The sequence below is a fragment of the Mastigoproctus giganteus genome, chromosome 12 (genome assembly GCF_048544385.1).
Source record: "Mastigoproctus giganteus isolate SK-2022 chromosome 12, ASM4854438v1, whole genome shotgun sequence".
Lineage (NCBI taxonomy): Eukaryota > Metazoa > Arthropoda > Arachnida > Uropygi > Thelyphonidae > Mastigoproctus > Mastigoproctus giganteus.
Window position 1 is genome coordinate 209,227 of NC_143586.1, and position 21,289 is coordinate 230,515.

The 21,289-nt window shown below is 38.2% G+C and overlaps 1 protein-coding gene across 1 annotated transcript in view; it reads right to left on the minus strand.

The window, feature by feature from the left end:
• The window catches only part of LOC150076625 (2-Hydroxyacid oxidase 1-like), a 228,425-nt gene that overhangs the window by 204,764 nt on the left and 2,372 nt on the right, over positions 1 to 21,289 (minus strand). The window contains exon 2 of the mRNA XM_090386736.1: positions 11,448 to 11,599. Within this exon, the coding sequence (XP_090242862.1) occupies positions 11,448 to 11,599 (152 nt within the window). The remainder of the gene's footprint in view (positions 1 to 11,447; positions 11,600 to 21,289) is intronic.

Consider the following 21,289-nt stretch of genomic DNA (forward strand, 5'->3'; position numbering starts at 1 on the left):
CTGGCCATTTCTGCCGAATCCTCTAATTTAAAAGTGAAACGAGGCGTAGATGAACTAACATTCCAGGTGCCGCCCAAGACAAATACATACATCTGCTTTACAAGAACAAAACAACCACATATGTAACAAAATATGTCGGGACTGTTTATACACTTTCTAGTTGCCATACTAAAAGAAAACTAACACACAGTGAGAGCTCACGACGGTTTTTACAGGAGCACTGTGACCGTATAAGGGATGTGCCACTAATTCTGTGGTTGACTGTAGAAACTGTGACTGCACAAACAAGTTTAACCCGTAACTACACACAGGAGTCTCCCAGACTCCACTCGAAAAATAAAATTCTGGGAATCACAGATGGGCCGGAAGAGCGGGGTAGGGAGCCGGCTACCTTGCAGCGTGTGTGTAGTTACGGGTTAAACATGCACAATCTGTTGTATTTGAGGCAAATGTTTGATACTGATTACGAATCTTGCAAACCATTGCAAGTATAGTGATGTACACATTTGAGTATGATACCTCGGTAATATTTTGTTAATGAATTGTGAAAAATCTTTACGTGATAGAAACAAACGGAGTTCGGTTTAGTAATCAGTAAACATGCATAAACAACTGCCACATACTTTTACTCAAACCCCAGATACACTGTAAACCAGTGTAATTTGTTATGCAGCGTGTGCATGGGGTTACCGTGTTCATAATTGTTTAGCCTTGAAGTATTTGACTCAAGCACAACGTTTCTTTCTTCTTGCAATCACAAGAAATTGCAGAACACTGTCGACAATGGCACTCCAAGTATTGAGTGGAAAATTTCCTATCCTATATAAAGTTATGTACCACCACTTACAGATTATCGTAGGAAAGCTCTGCCTGCAAGGATGAGCAATTATTCAATTAATTTAGATACGAACTAACGATGACAACTGTAGAATTAGAAGAGAGTTTGTTAATAGTTGGCAATTAACTTGGTCAAATGGAGAAGTTGGCAGAGTTACTTAGTTACTTTCCTAACATATATTTAACCCCGGGGGCTCACATCTGGTGAGTATGGGCTTGGCACACCCAGGGTCCTGAGCTGGATATCATCATTCTTCTCTTTCTTGGTGATTCCCTTCTACATCTCTCTCTCTCTCTCTCTCTCTCTCTCTCTCTCTCTCTCTCTCTCTCTCTCTCTCTCTCTCTCTCTCAGAGTTACTCGGGAACTTTCTTTTTTTTTCCTGGTGCAGCATAAGCCTCAGGCTTCCTTGCATCATATGAATATTAATAATAATAATAATAATAATAATATCAGAATTTACCAAGCAACAGTCGTCCTGGTTTTGCGCAGGTCTGAATGTGTCTTTACTTCTAACAGGGCATGGCAGCGTGAACTCCAAATTGTTCACTCTGGGGTTGGCTGCCTATCCATTATGTAAGTGTGGTGCTCCCAAGACCATGGAGCATTTAATATTTAACTGCTATCTCTATATAGACTTAAGAAATTATTTAAAGCTTCTTACAGAAATGAACAATGAAGATGACCTACCATGTTTTGTCGATTCTAAAGAACATTTCCTAGCTTTTTCTAATTTTGCAGATAAATTGTTTGCACGTAGGAAGAGACTAATTGTAGTTGATCTGTAAAGAGTAATGCCATGTAATCCCGAGTTTTTGTTCAAGGACAACAACTATTATACTTTTTTGTTTTCTATGTTTTCTGTAAATATGTTTTCTGTAAATAAGTCAGTTTTCTTTTCTTAAGTAAATATGTTGGTTCCACGATGGTAATGATGTTTTATTTTGTAGATTATTTGTTATAAATACAAGGTGTTTCAGTTAAACGTTTCAGAACTTCTAAGAGGGGTAGGGTACATCCTGACAACTCGAAATCATATAGCAATGTGGGGTCGGAAATGCTTTCCTGAAGCGGTGTTGTACACAGAAGCACCATAAAAAGAAAAGAGACCGTAAGTGAGAAATCGTTTTAATAATACATGAAAAGAAGCAAAAGGTACATGGATTAAAGTAAGTGTTCGAAGTTTCTTCCACGGGCTACAATGCACGCCTCACGTCTCCGACGCATGGACATCCGAACATTCTGGAATACTCCAGGCGAATTTCGAATTTCTTCGGCAGCTACTGCGATTCTTGCAACCAGCTCCTCAGCATTGTCAACAGGGGTGTCATAAACTAGCGATTTCATATGACCCCAGAAATAAAAATCAAGACATGATAGGTCGGGTGACCGAGCAGGCCAACGCACGGGACCACCACGTCCGATCCACTGTTGACCAAATGTGACATCCAGGTAGTTACGAACATCTCTGCTATAATGGGCAGGGGCTCCATCGTGTTGGAACCACATTGTCTGTTGCGTCGATGCAGAAATCTGTTCATCTCTCAAAAGTTGTGGCAATACTTGCTGCAGAAAGATCAAGTAGATAGGTCCGGTTAGACGACACGGTAACAGGTAAGGTCCGATGAGGTGATCTCCCATAATACCGGCCCATACATTGACCGAAAATCGAATCTGTGCTGCACGACGTCGTATTGCATGAGGGTTCTCGACCGCCCAGATATGGTCGTTATGCGTGTTGAAAATTCCTTCCCTTGTGAAGGATGCCTCATCGGAAAACAACACTTCATCAGGAAAAAGGGGATTTGTAGCACATTTTCCAAGGTACCACTGTGCGAAAGCAATACGAGGTGCATAATCCTCCGGTTGCTGTGTCTGGACACGCTGCCTGGAGTATTCCAGAATGTTCGGATGTCCATGCGTCTGAGATGTGAGGCGTGCATTGTAGCCCGTGGAAGAAACTTCGAACACTTACTTTAATCCATGTACCTTTTGCTTCTTTTCATGTATTATTAAAACGATTTCTCACTTACGGTCTCTTTTCTTTTTATGGTGCTTCTGTGTACAACACCGCTTCAGGAAAGCATTTCCGACCCCACATTGCTATATGATTTCGAGTTGTCAGGATGTACCCTACCCCTCTTAGAAGTTCTGAAACGTTTAACTGAAACACCCTGTATAAAATTGGGTTTAGTAGATTTAGCAGAGAGGTTGTCTTAGTGGTTCTTGAGCCGAGTGTGGTTCCTGTCAAGATGTGACTTGTAGACTAAATAGAAAATTTGGCTACGCATGTTGTAAATATGATATTGAATTGTAAAACGCTGACAAGGTGCTATCTATGTTTGTACATAGATAGCACCTTGTCAGCGTTTTATCAAACAAAAATCTATGTTTGTACATAGATAGCGGTGCTGATAAATCTGTCTGAAATCGACTTTGAAATTGGTTTTTGTGAGTGAAGAAGTGTATAAAGAGTTTGGAGCGAATTCAGATACTTCCTGAATTGTCCGGTTTTAATATGTTAAAAGTATACTTAATAACTGATGATATCAGTGATTGTGGAGTTCTAACGATAATAATGGTGCCAAAATGGCGGCCATTATGAGGTGGGAGGAGTAGTCTGATTATACATAGTCAAAATCACTGTTTTGTCTGAAAACTACTTATTTATTTCTGGAACTAATATTTATTATTATCAATAGGGATCAGTAGAAAAGAATAGTGTACTGCTTTATTGTTCTGCAGTATTTTTTTTTTTTTTTTTTTTTGTTTTATAATCTAGCAGTTAAGTTTTCACTGCAAAGTAATCAGTTTGAGTTTAGTTGGTATTAATATTGTGGTTGAAGTTTCAGGTTAATATTATTACTAACTGGTGATTAGAAAGGTTGTAGTTCAGTCAAGCTGATTTGATCGATTCAGCGATTTGATTTTCAGTGTATGGTAATTGTAACACTTGTTTGTGGTGTAGACAGATATTCGAAATTAATAAGTATTAACATGTTGTTAGCTGTGTAGTTGGATAATTGAATTTAATAAGAATTATGGAAAGTTCAAGTGGAACAGTTAGGAAGCATACAGTGGGATCTGATACAGCGGAGGACGGTTCCCACCTAAAATGCTACAGTCGCGGGAAGAGTTTATAAAATATGGGGAGTTTGTATACTCTGGAGGACGTAGTCAGGATCAGTTTAGAGCTTATGGGAATACGAATATTCAGTTAGCGCATGAAGAGGAAGTTAGTGAACAGGTAGCTGCGAATACTGAGGTGCAACTTATACCAAGTCAGGATGTTGAAACTATGATTGATGAGCTATACAATGTACAAGGTGTATCGTCAATGTGTGAGGGGATCTCTAAAATGAGGAAAGACATTAGGAGTTTCCTCTTGGCAGAAGTTAATAAGGTTACAAAGAAGGCAGGAGACATAATTATGGATAAATGGGCTAAGTAAGAAACAGCAAGTACAGCTGTATTAACAGAAAATAAAAAATTTAAGCTTTAAATGCTGAGATCAGTAAACGGGCGAATTTACTAGAACATTTAATTTTTACTAGAACATTTTCATCTGAGCCTTATAGTAAGACTGAGGCTCAAAAAGAAGTAGTGAGTGAAGAGGAGGGTGTAATAGGTAGTCAAGATCATGCGCAAGTGGCGGGGGGGTGGAAGTAAAGCGTACTTATGCGGAGATAGCGAGTGGTACTCGTCCTAAGGAAGAAATACCCAGGTCTGGGGAAAATCTTATGCTTCTTCGAGCTTCTGATAGTAGTGAGCTTAAATCGAGTTCTGAAGTGAAAACTGCTGTGGCAAATGCTTTAAAAAATGAATTTAAGTCAGTGAAAGTCCGAGCGCTGCGGTCGCTGCGAAATAAAGGTGTATTATTAGAAACAGCTATAAAGACGGATTTGGTGACTATAGCTGCATCGGATTCTTTGGCGCCTGTTGGAATAACAACGGGTGTTCCCAAAAAGGGCAACCCATCCGTGATTATATATGATATTCCTAAGGAGTTATGTCAGGAAGATATCATTGAAGAATTATACTGTAAGAATTTGGAAGAATACGGGATCACGTTCGAGGAAGTTAAGAAAGACATAAGTTTTACCTTTACGACCAAGTCTAGAACTACAGCTTTTGTACAATGGGTTATTACTCTCTCCCCAAGGTTATATAAGCTTATATCCACATTGGATCGTTTATACTTAGCAGTGAGTGCGAATAGGCACCGACCCTTTACTATAGTCTCCAGATGCTTTCTATGTCTTGGATATGGACACGTTACGAAATATTGTACTCACAGCTCCCCTACTTGTGGTCATTGTGCAGGGGGAGGGGGGCATATATACTCTGAATGCCCAAACAAAGATCAGGAGCCAAGCTGTGCTAACTGCAAGCGCCGTAAGTGGGATTTTTGCCATTCAGTGAGGGACGTTAGATTCAAGAAATATCAAAGAGCACTGGAAATGGTACGAACTCGGACTGCTAATGAATAGTTGTAATGAACGAAGAGAGGGGGGGGTTGGAAGAGGATCCTGACTTAACTGAAGTTTTTTATACTACAGGAATTAAAATAATGCAGATTAATGGACAACGATCGAGATTGGTAGCGGACGAGATTAGGAAGATTAGTGAGGATTTTCAAATTGATTTGGTGGCAATACAGGAACCTCATTGGGCTAGAGTTCCAGGTGAGCAAACGTCTAGTATATTTGGTTATCCCTTAACGTCACGAATAATACAACCGGTGCAGGAAGAGCATGAAACTGGAATTGTGGTCAATAATAGAGGTCTAGATGTAGTGGTTGTTCATAGGTTATACAACCAGTTTGCTACATGTTATGGTAGCCTCGGAAAATTTTCAATTCTATTTTATATCTCTGTATTGTGCGCCTTCAATGGACTTTAATAATTGCGTGGATTATTTAGAATATGTGTTGCTCATTTTAAGACCTAAACAAGTGATTATTTCGACAGACGCTAATGCAAAGTATCCATTGTGATATAATGCAACCTCTGACATGAGAGGTTTATTGCTGGAAGAGTTTGAATCGAGCAATAATTTTTTTGTAATGAACAAGTCAAATCAACTGTCTACATTCTGTGGTCCAATGGGTGAATCTAATATTGATTTAACTATAACAACTTCTGGTATTAGACATTGTATTTGTAACTGGAAGGTAATGCCTGATTGGACATCAAGTGATCATCGAGCCATATTGTTTTATGTGAAGAATGTGCCGAATTTAACTGGTAGTCAAGATCGGATACCATTGTTCGGTTTTCATTGAAATCGTTTGATTGGTCCATGTTTGAAGCTTCTGTTTTTCGGGAATTTCCCTCGGATAAACAATAACAGATAGTTCGTGAATCTGCAATATATTTAGCTAATACTATAGAGGTTTCAATAGTAAGAGCGGCATATAATTCAGGTCGGAAGAAGGTTATTAAACTAAATTCCTGCCCAAGGTGGACAAACGAACTGACTGTCTTATGACGGGCTGTATATCGGGCTAGGAGACAGTACCAGCGGCATCGGAAATGGGGTCATTCTGAGGCAGCTAGATTGCATGACAATTACGTATCTCTTAAAAACAATTACAAGAGAACCATGGGAACTCGGAAGAGAGAAACCTGGCGATTGTTTGTAAAAGAATCGGGGAGGAATAATCCCTGGGGTTTATTTTATCAGTTGTCAAGAGATAAATTAAGTTTGGAGGTATTTAATACAATTCAAGAGGATTCTACTGAGAATATTGGCTGAGAGGATTCAATATTGGCGAGGCTGTTCCCGGATGACGATCCCATCATGGACTCACATCTTGGCACTATAAAATAGTGCCAATCCGAACTGTGGAGAAAAAAATCAGTTTTATGTAGCTAGAGACAACACCATGGCGTTTACAATACAAGTACTAGCAGGGGTGTTAAAGAAACTTAATTTTGCAAAATATCCAGGAATAGATTTGATTGAGAATGCATTTATAGTGAGGTTTTTCAAGTTGGTACCTAACATGTTGCTTCTGTTATATAATAAGTGTTTATAGGAAGGACTGTTTCCATTGAAATGGAAGATTGCTTTATTAAGGCTAATTAGCAAGCCTGGGAAACCTTCATTTGAATCGTACAGTCCAATTGCATTGTTGGCTAATCTGGGAAAAGCGTTAGAGAGGTTAATGGCAATAAGTTTACAAGAATTGTGAGAACGCCATGACATGATTACACCTAATCAGTATGGTTTTACACCGGAAAAATCGTGAGAGGATGCTCTTTTGGATTTTCAAACATACATTTCAAACTCTTGATTCAAAATATGAACTTGCTATATATATACAAATTGTATATATAGATTTTGAAGGTGCGTTCGACTCAGTATGGTGGGAGGCAGCTCTTTCTCAATGTGTCGTGCTGAGTGTTTTAAGCAGTTATACAGTCTGTTCAGGAGTTATTTTTCTGAGAGATGTACTGTAGAGATGTGACTTGTAAGTCTAAACATTTTCTCCTTCAAAGACAAATTACGCGAGGTTGCACTCAGGGCTCTGTATTAGGAATCTGGTGCTACAGAACTGGCTGGTTCGACCACAAGTAAATTGTCAAGTGATAGCTTTTGCTGATGATGTCACATTAATTGTGGCAGGTAGATCACGACAGAATTTGGAGCAAAATGCAAACCGTGTAATAAATTATATTAATCCCTGGACACGAGGATTTAAGCTTACCATTAGCCCCCAAAAGACCAAAATAATGCTTTTTAAAACAAAACTTGATTTGGGACGACCGCCGCAAATAAAATTAAATAGGAGACAGTTGACTATGGTTTCTGAAACTAAATACTTGGGGCTCATTATTGATCACAAGTTGTCTTATTATGTGCATATAACCCATCTACATAGCAAGATCAGGAAATTTGCCGGTTATATTATAAGAGTATCAAGAGCAGATTGGGGTGTGTCCAATAAAACTTTATTTTTATATTATAAGGTGGTGTTTCTGCTTATGGTTACGTATGCAGCGGGAGTTCGGTCACACAGAGTGACTCCTGTGTCACTCTGTGTGACCGAACACTCTGTGTGACTCACTCTGAAATCTGAGAGAGATTTCAGGCTAAATTAAACTCACTGCAAAGAACAATGCTTCTCAGTATTTTAAGGGTATGCAGTACTGTAGCTACGAGTGCACTTCAAGTGATGGCTGGGGCAGTCCCCTTGGATTTGTTCGTGGCTTATCGCGGGTTGTGCTATGGCATTAAGAAGAAAATACCTACTAGACTTATTGGCATAGAATTTGATATAAATTCTGACATTAAGAGGGAGAAGAGAAAAGATGTTTAAATGAGATTGTTAATTTGTGGCAAACAAGATGGGACACTGTATTTTCTGGTCGAGTGACAAAGAAATTTATTCTGGATGTTACCTCTTTAAGTGACAGAACAGTTCGAAGCTGGTTTAAACCAAGTTTACAAACATCATTTTTAGTAACAGGTCACGGCTCGATGAAAGCGAAATTATTTCAGTTGGGACTTTCGGATACAGATCTTTGTTTTTGTGGCGAGGTTGAAAGTTGGCACCATATACTGTATTATATGTGTGTACAATTTATGATAATGTCAGGGAAATAATCAGGGAAATCATTGCTGAAAATGAGTTAGGTCGGGAAGAGATGTTCTTATCTAATAGGAGTGTATTTCAATTATTCCAGGATTTTGCAAAGGGAGCCTTTGAATTGAGGAAACGCCTGTTAAACAGTTGAACCAGAATAATGTGTTGGAAAGATTACTGAAGTGTGTCCAGAATGCTCAAGAGACTAATTGTGATGATGAGGAGGATTTTTATTATTTTTTTATATTAGTTATTTTATTTATTTATTTATTATTTATTTTTTTATTTTATTTACATTTTATTATCTGTGTATATATATATATATATATATAAGATGTATATATAAGATGTATATATATATATAAGATGTTAGTTTTAGTGGTAGAGTCTAATGGTGTATTTATAATCAAAATTTAGCAGGTTATAGTGTATACCGAGAAACCAACCGGTAATATAACGGCCCAAGAAACATAAGAACCTATGTACGCGCCTACAGCAACCTGGAAAAAAAATATATATGCAATATAACATAAGGCAAAACCTTATATATCAAAATTATATCATAAAATAAAATTATGTTAATTATAGATATATAGATACATTGAAAGGGACTTTTTTTTTCGAGGGCTAACCTTCTCAATCTATCAACCATAATTAACAGGCTATCCGTTTCTGTAGTCATCGTCCAGCTTAACGGTGTCCAGAATATAGCTATGTAGTATGATTTAGCAATACCAAATGAAGGTAATGTAGTATTAGATCACAAAACTAATTTACAAAAAGATAATAATACGTAGTTAATGTAGAAAGAGAACCATCCTTTGTTAAACATATACATATGTGGTATATTATATATCGTATAGGTAGCATAAGTATTAGTAGCATACGCTAAAAGTAACACGAAGCAATAGTAGCATAAGCTAAAGAAGGCGAACGGAAATAGAGTAAAGTATAGATATAGTACCACAATCCTCCTCGAATTACTCTAATAATTCATGAGGTATGAAAAGTAGAATTATTAGAGTAAAAGGTAAAAAGCATAGAAAAGTTGAAGCATAATTTTACTTAGGATAAAACCGGGAGTGTAACTTCCCATCCCTTATAGTAAGGGATCCTGGTTATTAGATATAACAATAAGAGTCAATAAATATAAGATAAATTTATATATATAAAATACTTACCACTGCAAATAAAATGTAAGAAAGACAGAATAAGTCCGCACGTGTAGCATATATGCGTACCTAACCGATCGAAGCGTCCCCTGGTAAGTGTAGTTAATGTCACTAAATAGCCAAAATTAATTCTAAAATCTATAGCACCCTCTGCAATTTTGTATATAAATATGGATGTAGCATATGGTAATGTTAACAAATAGATAGTTCTAGAAGACATCGTAGAGGATAATAGAATCTATTATTTCACATTGCAAATATGATCGCCTTTTCAGAAAATTTTGTGTTGATAATGAAGAACAGTATGTGAGGCTTCTTTTACTTATAGAAATCAGATGGCTTTCTAAAGGAAACTGTAACAAGATTTGTAAATCTTTTTGATACGATAATTAGTTTTCTAGAAAGCGGAGAGACAGATTTAACAAACACAAAAACCAACGTGTTCTATAAGGCTTGGATTTTTCGAAAACTTAATGAAGTATCACTTCAACTTTAGCGAAATTAATTACAGTGATAAACTGCAAACACGTATTAAAAGCCTTCATTGAAACACTGGAAATATTTGAAAGCAATTTAATGGGAAAACTATTTCATTGTATGCAAGAGTTGGCTGAAATCAATGAATCTCTCACCGAGAATGATCTTAAGAATTATTCAGATCATTTGTGTTCTTTATACAAATTAAAAATAGATTTTCAGATTTATTTTCTTTTGAAGTGAAGCCATGGATGTTAGATCTAACAGGATGCGATGCTGGGTCTGCTAGTCAAGAAATTCAAGAACAACTCATTGAATTAAAATGTAACGAAGAATGTAAATATAAATCCTAAAAAGGTGGAATGGCTGAGTTGTTGGGCTCAAAAACAACTAAGCTTCTTTATCCAACAATGTGGTCTGAAATGGCCAAAGTACATCTTTGTTTTCCAACGTTGTATATGGTTGAAAGTGGTTTTAGTTCAGTAAATAAATTATTAACAAAGGAAAGAAATTGAATTGATATTTGTTCAAGAGAAAAGACATTAGAATTAAACTTGACATCATACCGAACATTGAACTTTTAGCTAAGAAGCATCAGGTTTAGGGATCCCATTGAAGAAAAAGGGTATAAAGTATTTTCTTGTTTAAAATTTCATGGGGGGGGCGATTAAGAAATAAAATTGTCTAAAAAAGCAGTATTTCTCAACATAATTAAAAATATGTTGAGAAATACTGCTTTAAAATGACGCTTGAAGTATCACTGCGAGAGTAAATAAATAACGTTCTTTCAGTGCCCGTGGTTCAAGCGCTAGACTGCTAAAAACTTCTTTTTTTTTCGTATATTCTGCATCTTACGAATTCCTCTAATCCTGTAGTCACCGGAACATAAAAGAAAATTTAGTTATTTTTAATGTGAATAATAATTTATTTCTTAAACATTATCTGTGGTTGAATTTTAATCGATCCACGGAGCACAAAGTTTCCTTTCCTGAATTTAAAAAAATAATAAATAAATAAAACTGCCACATGTGTACGAAGAAACGGCAAAGCAAACAGACTCTCGTGGAGAGTACTGTTCGCGTAATCACCGTCCTGTCCATGCTGGGTGGAGAAAAACTGATTTCAAATCCCTCGATGATGTGAGGAATTTTTATGATCCTTTTTCACAAAGTGGTGGGTTAGTCGGTCTCAGGCGAGGGTAGCGTGTTTTGTTTTGTGCTTTTTTTTCCCTGGAAACAGGGTTCTTCGTCCTGCAAACAGCAAATCGACCACAGAAATTAACACGCGCAATTTAGAGACGTTATATACGGCGCAATACAGAATAAATTGCTTGCTGATGAACTGAAACTCAACAACAATCAACCAACCTACCTCTGGCAGAAGCCACTTCGCCATCGTGGTGGGCCAGTCTCTGCATCGCAGTCGGCGACAAGCACACAGGGAAAGATATCTCGCTTCCCAGAATTGTAGTGCGCAGATCTCTATTGGAAACATCGCGTAGAAACCTAGGTCGGATCCTGTACCTGAAAAAAAGAAACGCAAAATTATGGGGCTTCAGAAATAGTCTCTCTCTCTCTCTCTCTCTCTCTCTCTCTCTCTCTCTCTCTCTCTCTCTACGTGCTCCAGTCTTAGCATTAACAGAGGCGTATGATCATATGACGCAAGAAAGCAAGCTTATACAGCATCAACCAAAAGAAAAAGAAAATGAAAATTCCCCTTTCACCCATTATTTCGCTCCGAAAGTTTTTCTACTTCTCCCTTGAATTTAATTAAGCTATCAACTTCCACAACGACAGATGGAAATTTGTTCCAGCAATCAACCACCAGATGGCTAAAAGCACATCTTTATAAAAAATAATAATAATAATAATAAATAAATAAAACTGCCACGAGTGTACGAAGAAACGGCAAAGCGTTACTAAACACTAACGGCAAAGCAAACAGACTCTCGTGGAGAGCACTGTTCACGTAATCACCGTCCTGTCCATTCTACAACTGTCTTTCCGCAATTTGGGTTTATGTCCCCTCAGGTTTGTAATCTGCGCAAAAGGAAATATCCCATCAGAATTTAGCCCGCTCAAACCATTCAAGGCCTTAATCACCTCAATCACGATAACGTCGCAGGCGACTAGTTTCCAAACGCTACAATTTAAAGAACTGAAGTCTTCCTTGGTAAGATTATCCCTTCGTTCCACTAACTAGTCTTTTTGCCCTTCTCTGTACTCATTCCAGCAACTCTACATCCTTCCTATAACAAGGTCTTCAGACCTGTACGCAGAACTCAAGACATGGCCTGACCATTGCCTTATAAAAAAAGGATAATCACCTCCTTATCCCTGCTGGCAAAATTCCTGTAAATTTTTAACAAGACCCCCATGACCTGCTCTGGGTGCCTGTCTGCACTGTCAGAAAACTTCATATCAGACTGCACATTACTCTTAGGTCCTTTTCATTCTCTACTAGTAGCCCTGAGCTAGAAGCACGAAGTTGGTACATTTGTTCTCGGTTTAGTGCTACACATACGCAGTAGTTTGCATTTGTAAATGTTAAATTACAGTTGCCACTTCTCAGCCCATCTGCCCAACTTTTCTAGATCCTGTTGCAGTATCATGCTGTCATGATATCACTAACAATCCTACCAACCTCAGTATCATCAGCAAACTTCGACATTAAGGCTGATATATCTTCACCAATATCATTGATAAACATTTAAAACAACAGTGGGCCCAACACTGAACCCTGTGGGGCTCCACTAATAACATTAGTCAATGAAAAGCAGAGCCCATTGACTGCCATTCTTGGTCTTCTCCCACTCAACTGTCCTTTTATGCATTGTAGCGACTTGTCCTCAATGCGACCCTGCTCCAATTTGTACAGAAGTCTTCCATGTGCAACGGTATCAAAAGCTTTCCTGAAATCAAAGTATATGATATCAGAATTATTTTTTGCATCCAGTTACTTTGTGGGCACATCATAGTATCCAATCAAATTGGTCACACAATACTTCCTCTTAACAAACCTATTTTGTCTGCATTATTACTGTAATCTTGTCTAGATGATCCTGCAATGCTTCTTTGACGAGTGACTCCAATATTTTCCCCGAACAGAAGTTAAATTAACAGGTTAAAAAAAAACAACCCTGCTACCACTTGGAAATAAATACAGGGCAATCTCGCACCAGACAATAAATCAAAATGCCTGGCGCCACAGCATCCCATGCTCTGACAACCCACCAGAACGCATGAAAAAATAAAATAAATAAAATAAAATAAAATAATACTAAATAAATAAAAAAATAATAATAATAATAATAATAATAAAATTAAATAAATAAAATAAAAATAAATGTATAAAAATAAAATAAATGAATAAATAAAAAGATAATAATAACAAATAAAAATAAAAATAAAATAAACAAAATTTAAAAAAAAAATAAATTAATTAATTAATTAATATATAAATCAAAATTTAAATTTAAAATAATAATAAAATAAATAAATAAATCAATTAATTAATATATAAATCAAAATTTAAATTTAAAATAATAATAAAATAAATAAATAAATAAAATTTCTCCTTTCTCTTTCTCTGCCTGTCTCAGTTATGCCAAGACAGGAAGAGAGAAGGAAAAAAAAAGAAAGAAAAAAAAATGTACAGCATTTATGAACTCTAAGTAATTATAGACAAAGCCCTCCTGTTCCTAAACACCAACCTATCAAAATCTTGAAAGATTTTGCTAGGTTGGTACCATTTGACCCTCAACACACTGAACACTGCCCATTGTAGGCACTGTCGCCGGTGAACCGTGGTTAGCATGGGCACTCGGAGTGGCCTGCTGCTACGCAGCCCCATTTTCAGAAGGGTTCAATGTACTGTTTGTTGTGACACATTACTCCCTCGCCAGAATTCCAATTACTGGTGAATTGCGCCACAGTTGCCCTTCTGTTGCCACGTACCTTCCGGGAGAACCTTCGCTCACCTCGAGCATCGATGAGCCATTGTTGTCCAACACCTCACCGGCGGTTTGTGGGTTCCCCCTCCTCGGACCACTTTCGGTAGGTTTTAACCACCGCTGCCCGTGAGCATCCCACCAACCATGCCGTACAAATTGTAAATAATGTACAGTTACTTTTCAGCGGCGGATAGGGAAAACCCTGGAGCCCGCAGAAAATAATAAAATACTTTGAATACTTTGTATACGCTCTGCCCCAGTTGTCTGGTCATTACAATTTGGCCTTTGTCAAACTCGCTTAAGTCCGTTGCCTTTCCATCTGAAGAACAAGAGTTACAGTGATTAACTGAGCTCAGTATCAGGTGTTTTTATACCGTGTCTCGACCACTGTACGTGCCGTATTCACGTGCAGTTGCTTCGATTTGTATAACGACTCGCTGGTCATAATGTTTTGGCCCATCGGTGTAGATACACTATAGTTAACCCATAAAATTAAACTACGTACTTAGTGTGAAGGCATCGTTTTAATTATATATTTATAATAGCAGGTCCTCTCTTTTTTGGCAATTCTGCAGTCAAACCCAAGGTGGCAATTTTTGGGTTATCCGTTATTGTCTGTATGTCTTCGTTTCCCTCCGTTTCAATAACGAGTCCTACATTCCTCGTTTTCCGGATGGACTTTATCTTAGTAGCTTTGAGGTCATCCTTTAGTTCCTTCATCACAGTTGTCTTTATTTCTTCACTAGTTCTCTTTTCCTGGGGGCCATCTGTGGCCATAGGTCTAACACAACCAATTTGGGGGTCATCAAGAGAGGTTGCTTCCTTTTTGGGGGCCCGGGCTGAGTTTGTTTTCCCTGATTTTGGTTACTCCTCAGCGTTTCAGCATATGTGGGAGCATGCTGTTGCATTTTATTTGCCCCACAGTCTTTATAGGCCTGCAGCCTCGCGGTGACCTTTTCATTTTCAACATATGTCTTGAAAAGGATAGTCTCCATCTTGTTAAGGATTGTGACGATTTGCGACCTCACAAGGGTGGTTATCCTGTTATTCGGTTCTTTAAATATTGATTCCAGTGCTGTTTTGAGTTAAAGTGACTTTTCATAGACAGTGCCCACCGGTAGGGAGGGATCCATGGGTGGAGTTTCCTGCTGCTTTTCGTTGTTTGTTTCTTTGTTCGCATTGACATTTTCCTGAGTGTCATTATTCTCAGTTTGGGAGCGTGTTCCCCGCTCTATTTTCGCTGTTAACAACTTTTTGTTTTTACGCTTGCTTTGTGTTTGGAGGTCCCTGGACAGGCGTCTTCTGTGTCCTCTTGTTGTTCTGGGGGGGGGGGGAATTATCTCGTCGTCCTGCCCTTTTGGCTGAGTTTCTTTCAGTTTGTGATTTTTGCTATCCATATCAGCAAAGGTTCCGGATAATCGGATGTGCGCATTATCGAGGTTGTCAATCTTTTTATCAGTTTGTGGCTGTAATATGCTGGTGAACAATATCTGATACACGCATATAGGGCAAAGAGATTATTTTGTAGGTTTTTAGGGCTTCCAAAGTTTGGTCCGCTCTAATCAAAACGATTATTCTAAACATATGCTGCCAGCATATTGCTGTACTGGTTTACATAGGAAAATTTCTTAAAAACGTTCATATCTCTAAAAATAGTTAACGAAAAGTCACAAAAAGTCACCTGTACATCCAGTCCAATTTCCTATTTCTTCCAACACCATCTGCAATCAGAAATTCGATGTTTTTCACAATAAAAATAACTTTTTCCACGGAGCTCACTATTCGCGTGATTACACTGGTCAGGGTATTCAGCGCCCTAGTTTGAATAGCCGACTGAGCTAGCCAGGTGAGTAAAGTGCCTGCTTGGAAACTCAAAGGTCGGGGGCTCAAATCCCGCCTCGGGCTTGGATCAGAGTACTGCAAAAACCTTGGGAGGTGTATTATAGCCACAGAAGCCGATGCGCCAACAACTAACTAAGGTTAAACGAGGCAGTCAGCGATTCCTGAGTTAGGCCTAACAATATTACAACGGTAATAAACTAATATTAGCAGTTTACAAAATCTATTAAAATTTATAGCCAGTTACGGAATAACTTACTGACAATTTCTCGACAACAACTGAATTAAATAAAGCACAATGAATACATTATGTATGTATGTATGTATGTATTTGTCTTAGGCGGCACCTGGAACGTTAGTTCATCTCTGCCTCGTTTCACTTTTAAATAAGAGGATTCTGCAGAAATGGCCAGAAGTGAACTGGCTGTTTGGCTACCCGGAGTCAGCAGGTCGGAAACGCGCCAACACCACCACCACGGGAAGGTAGACCAAGGGGCTACTAACCGGCGGCAGCAGAAGAGAGGGACGCCAAGAGCCCAACAAAGTACGAGCCAAAAATAGTGAAAAAAAAAAAAAAGGAACTTATACAACTATACAAAGATTAAATACTGTACAAAAGATAACCTCAACAGATTGAGGTAAACACAGATGATACTTTGAAATGTCAAAGTAAACAATGAAAGTAATCGTATGCATATTAACATAAAAAAAAAACAAACAAGTTTTTTATTTTATTTTATTTTATTTTATTTTATTAATAAAAAGATACACAACAGGTAACCATTAACAGTGTATCTGAGATCAGATCAATAAACATAATAACAATAATGTGAAATCCTACAGGACGATAAACATTGATACAAATTCAAACAATAAAGCATATGTACAAAAGAGGATTGTATTAAGTTAAGTTACCGGTAAAACAAGTAATAATTAATCCGTTAGAGAATAGAGAAATAATATAACAAATAATAAGCTACAATAATTAGATGTGAGCTAGTCACTTTGCAGTTTAAGTGAAGAGGCAAACTTGTGGATGGAGTTCATCAGTGATTGGGAGTTGTCAAAGAAGTCAATGCGAGAGTCATTTGCTGATTTGCTGATTCTGTTCAGTGGACTGAACTTCATTAAGTCCGTGTTGGCAGAGTCAAGGCGAAACGGTGTAAGGTTCCTGACTTGTCTACAGGGAGCATTGAAGTTTATTTTACTCAGGATATCAGATGCTTCATAAATTCCAGTGATTACTTTGGCTAGGAGGGCGATGTCAGCAGTAACTCTTCTAGTGCACAGAGGCCTTAGATGAAAGTAATCACACAGCGATTCATAATACACTGAGTGATAGAATAGAGGATTGCGGTACGTAAGGTAACGGATAAAGTTTTTTTGGACTGCTTCAATTTTGTTAGTTAAAGTCTTTGTGTGAGGATTCCAGATGGGGGAACTGAATTCAAGGATTGGCAGTACAATAGTTTTATAAAGGATAACCGCATATCTGTAGTTTTTGAACTTGTATGTGTTCCGTTTGATGAATCCCAGTGTTTTGAATGCTTTGCTGGTGATTTTAAGGACATGGGCATCGAATTTAGCACTGCTGGAAAAGAGAATCCCTAAGTCGTTAACTTGGTCACACCTTTCGATGATCACAGAGTTAATACTATACTCCGTATTCATTAGTTGTGGAGATCTGCAAGATGAGAAAGAGATAACTTTGCACTTCGCGGGGTTAGCAGACAAGCCATTCAGAGATAGCCACAGAGAGAGAATTTATTGAGAGCACATTGAAGTTGTTGAGAATCGGTAGTCTCCTTCACTGCTGAGTAGATCTTAAGATCATCTGCATAGAGAGCAACTTGAACATTGGAGGTGTAGATGAAAGAAGGAAGATCATTTACGAAAACAATGAAGAGAAGAGGACCTAAGGGAGAGCCTTGTGGTACTCCGCTTAGTGGTATAAAACAGTCTGAGTTCACTTGATCGATGATAACGCTCAAGGAACGATGCGTAATATAGCTGCGTAGCCATGAGAGCAAAGGGTCACGGATGCCATACAGCTTAAGTTTTTCCAGAAGTTGTTCGTGCGGGACTTTATCAAATGCCTTAGATATGTCTGTGTAGACTGCATCAACTTGTAGGTGGTTATCAAGAGCTTCAGAGGTGTATTGCCAGAAAGGAAGTAAATTTGTGACTACTGACTTGCCACTGCAGAAACCATGTTGATTCTGATCGATAAAAGGCTTGAAGAATTCGAAGAGATGTTTGTGCACTGCTGTGTCGAAGAGTTTAGCCAGGCTGTTTTGCAAGGTTATGGGTCTGTAATCGCATACGTCATTTTTATCACCTTTTTTGAAAATAGGAACTATATTGACCTGCTTAAAGTGATTAGGATACTTCCCCAGCCTGAGAGACAGGTTGAAGATCCGCAGTATGAGGGGTTTCAATGTAGTGACAGTCCTTTTCCAAAATAGGCCTGGAATGTTATCTGGGCCTCTAGTATAGTCATTTTTCATGCTTTTTAATGCCGAGTTTAAATCTTCATCAGTGATAAAGAGATTAATGAGGATATCATCTTTAACAGGTGTGAAGTCAGGAAATGAGGCAGGTCTCAATGTATCATTTGTTTGAATTCTAGAAAAGTGTTTGGCAAACTCTTGAGCAATACTGAATTCGTCAGATAAGAGAATTCCATCTGCGTTTCGGAGTTGTAACTTTCTACTGGTTATGTTCTTATGCTTCATGAAATTCCAGAATGGTTTGATATCTCTGTGAGTAAGCAGACTATCCTGAACTGACTCTGTATACATGTTGTAGGAGTTTAATATGAGAGTTTTCACTTCTTTGCGGAGTTGGCTGAATATTTCATAGTATTGACTGTCACCTGTTTGCTTATATTTGTTTCTGTAGAATTCTTTGGATTTAATTTTACGTATTAGTTCACTATTATACCAGTGCGGGTAGGTAGAGCGTGCGGTAAGATGGGATTGAGGAACAATGTCAGATATAACTGAATGGACACAGTTAATCAGGTTGTTGGTGAGCACATCGATGTCATCCATAGCGTCAGCGAGCTGCTTGTCTACGTTTCTTAGAGCTAGGTTGAGCAGAGGCCAGTCAGCCTTTCTGAAATTGAATCGAGGAGTACGGGAGCTGCATTTGAAGTTATGAGAAGTCACTGTGATGTCAAAAGTAATTGGTGAATGATCCGAGTGAAATATGGGGATGTCGGTGTGAACATCTATATGAGTAGAGGAAAATATTAGGTCGAGGTAGGCATTTTCTCTGGTTGGAAAGTTGCAAATTTGTTCCAGACCATAGCTGTGAAGCATATTAAAGAGAGCCCTAGTCTGCAGTGATGGAGAAGAAGATTCTAAATTGGCCATTTGACAGTTAAAGTCACCCAAAACCATTGCTATGTCGGCAGATTGAATTAGTGGGAAGATTGATTCCAGCGAGCTTCCCAAGTACTGGAGGTCTATATTAGTTAAGGGAGGTGGAAAATAAAGCAATACTATTAAAACCTTTAACTTGCCAAGATGAAGAAGGCAGTATACTGATTCAATATTTGTGAAATTTGATGCAGTTTCACAGAGTATATGGTTAGAATGTATAATAGCTACTCCGCCTCCACGAGATCCTCTGTCCTTTCTATGGATTGTATATTGTCCATCTATAATCTCCTGATCATCAATATTTATGGAGAGCCAGGTTTCAGTGAGCAGGTAAATGTCGTAAATATGTGAGCCTTGGATTGCTCTGAAGTGGTTTAGGTTGCTAATTATACTCCTGCAATTCTGAAGGTAAACACTGAACAGTTGGGATCTGGGGATTCTATGACGAGAGGAGAACGTAGTATGTGTAGATAGCAGGGTATCTGATTGCTATGCCGGTGGAGAGGAGATTTTGGACTCCCTTGATGGTCTGTCCGTGAAGCGTTTTACTAGAGCCCCTGATAAAAGGGATCTTAGATTCAACACTTTTTCTGTTTGTGATGGAAGGCATGTTATTATAAAAGATGAGTAGGCGGGACATCGTGTCTTCAGAGAACGGACATCTACTCCGAAACCATATTCTTCTTTAATTAGGTTGATAAGATCTTCAGATTTAGTGGAGGGTCCAAGTCTAGAAAGAAAAATTCGGTCTTTTGTGGGAATAATTGTGATATTATACTTGTGTTTGAGTAACTGAGATTTTTCTGCAGTAGTTACATTCTGTGTTTGATGAGTTATGGCCGGAAGCTTGGAGAAAGTACCTTGAGATATAGATGCTTTAATATTTTCTGACGGTTTGTTCTGTTTTGATCTTTGGTGCGATATTTGAGACTGGCAATTAGAAACAGGTTTACTCACTGTGGCGGCAGATCTACAGACAGGTTTGCAGACCTCATTAGATGTGGCAGCAGTTATTTTTGCATATGTTGCCTTAACTGATGTTGAAGAGGATTCCGCTTGGTGACTCTGAGCTTGTGAAATAGAAGTACAGACAGAACTGTTCCGCAGAGGAGAGTAGGTGGGAGGAGTGGTTCTATTTACATCAGAAGAATCATCTAACAGAGTCTGTTTGGCAATAAATTGCTCAGTTGAATGACTTGAATCATGAATGTTAGCAGGCTTGGGCAAGTTAATATTTGCAGCAGTAGAACTATTGAGGCCGGTGGAAGGTGAAGATCTGGTCTCAGTACTGAGGGCATCGTCAGTTAATGAAGAATTCGTATTCACTTTGAGCCCATTGGTGTCGAGAGTAGGTTCAGAATTCTTCCTAGCTTCCCTTAAGTGGCAAGACATAACTGATGTGAGATTTTTAATTTGGGCGTTAATGTTAGAAATTTCAGCCTGTTGATTAGCTAATATTGTTTTTATACCACAAATCTCCGTGTATAGCTCGCTGTTTCCTTCATTGAGTGTATTAGAATCCAGGAGAATTTCAGAGTTTGCAGTATGAGGTGCACTGATTAGATGAGTTTGAATGAGGATTTTCTGCATAGTGTTAAAGAGTAGTTCCTGGAATTCAGTTGATTGCAGAATACCAAAGGTTGGATTCAGAGTTTCCGTAGGGAAGGAGTTAGCGCTGAGATCTTCTGACAGCACAGATGTTTGAGTTGATGCATCTGAGATTTGATGCGACAACAAAGAAGGATTAGAGGCTTCATCCATGTACGATTCAGAGTCGGTATTTCTAGTTATTGGCATGATATTTGTCTCAAATGTACTAGAGTATGGCATTTCAACTTTGTTAGCCGAAGAGGAGGAAAGTGACTCAGGTTCCGTGCTGTTTGGCGTTGCAACAGTTATAGGGCTTTTCTGAGAATTTCTGAGTCGACATCTATCACAACAGAATGATTTCCGCCGACTTTTATTTAATTTTTTCAGGTCAGAATGTGTACAGTCATTGCATATTAATTGTTTGCACTCAATACATTGGACAATGG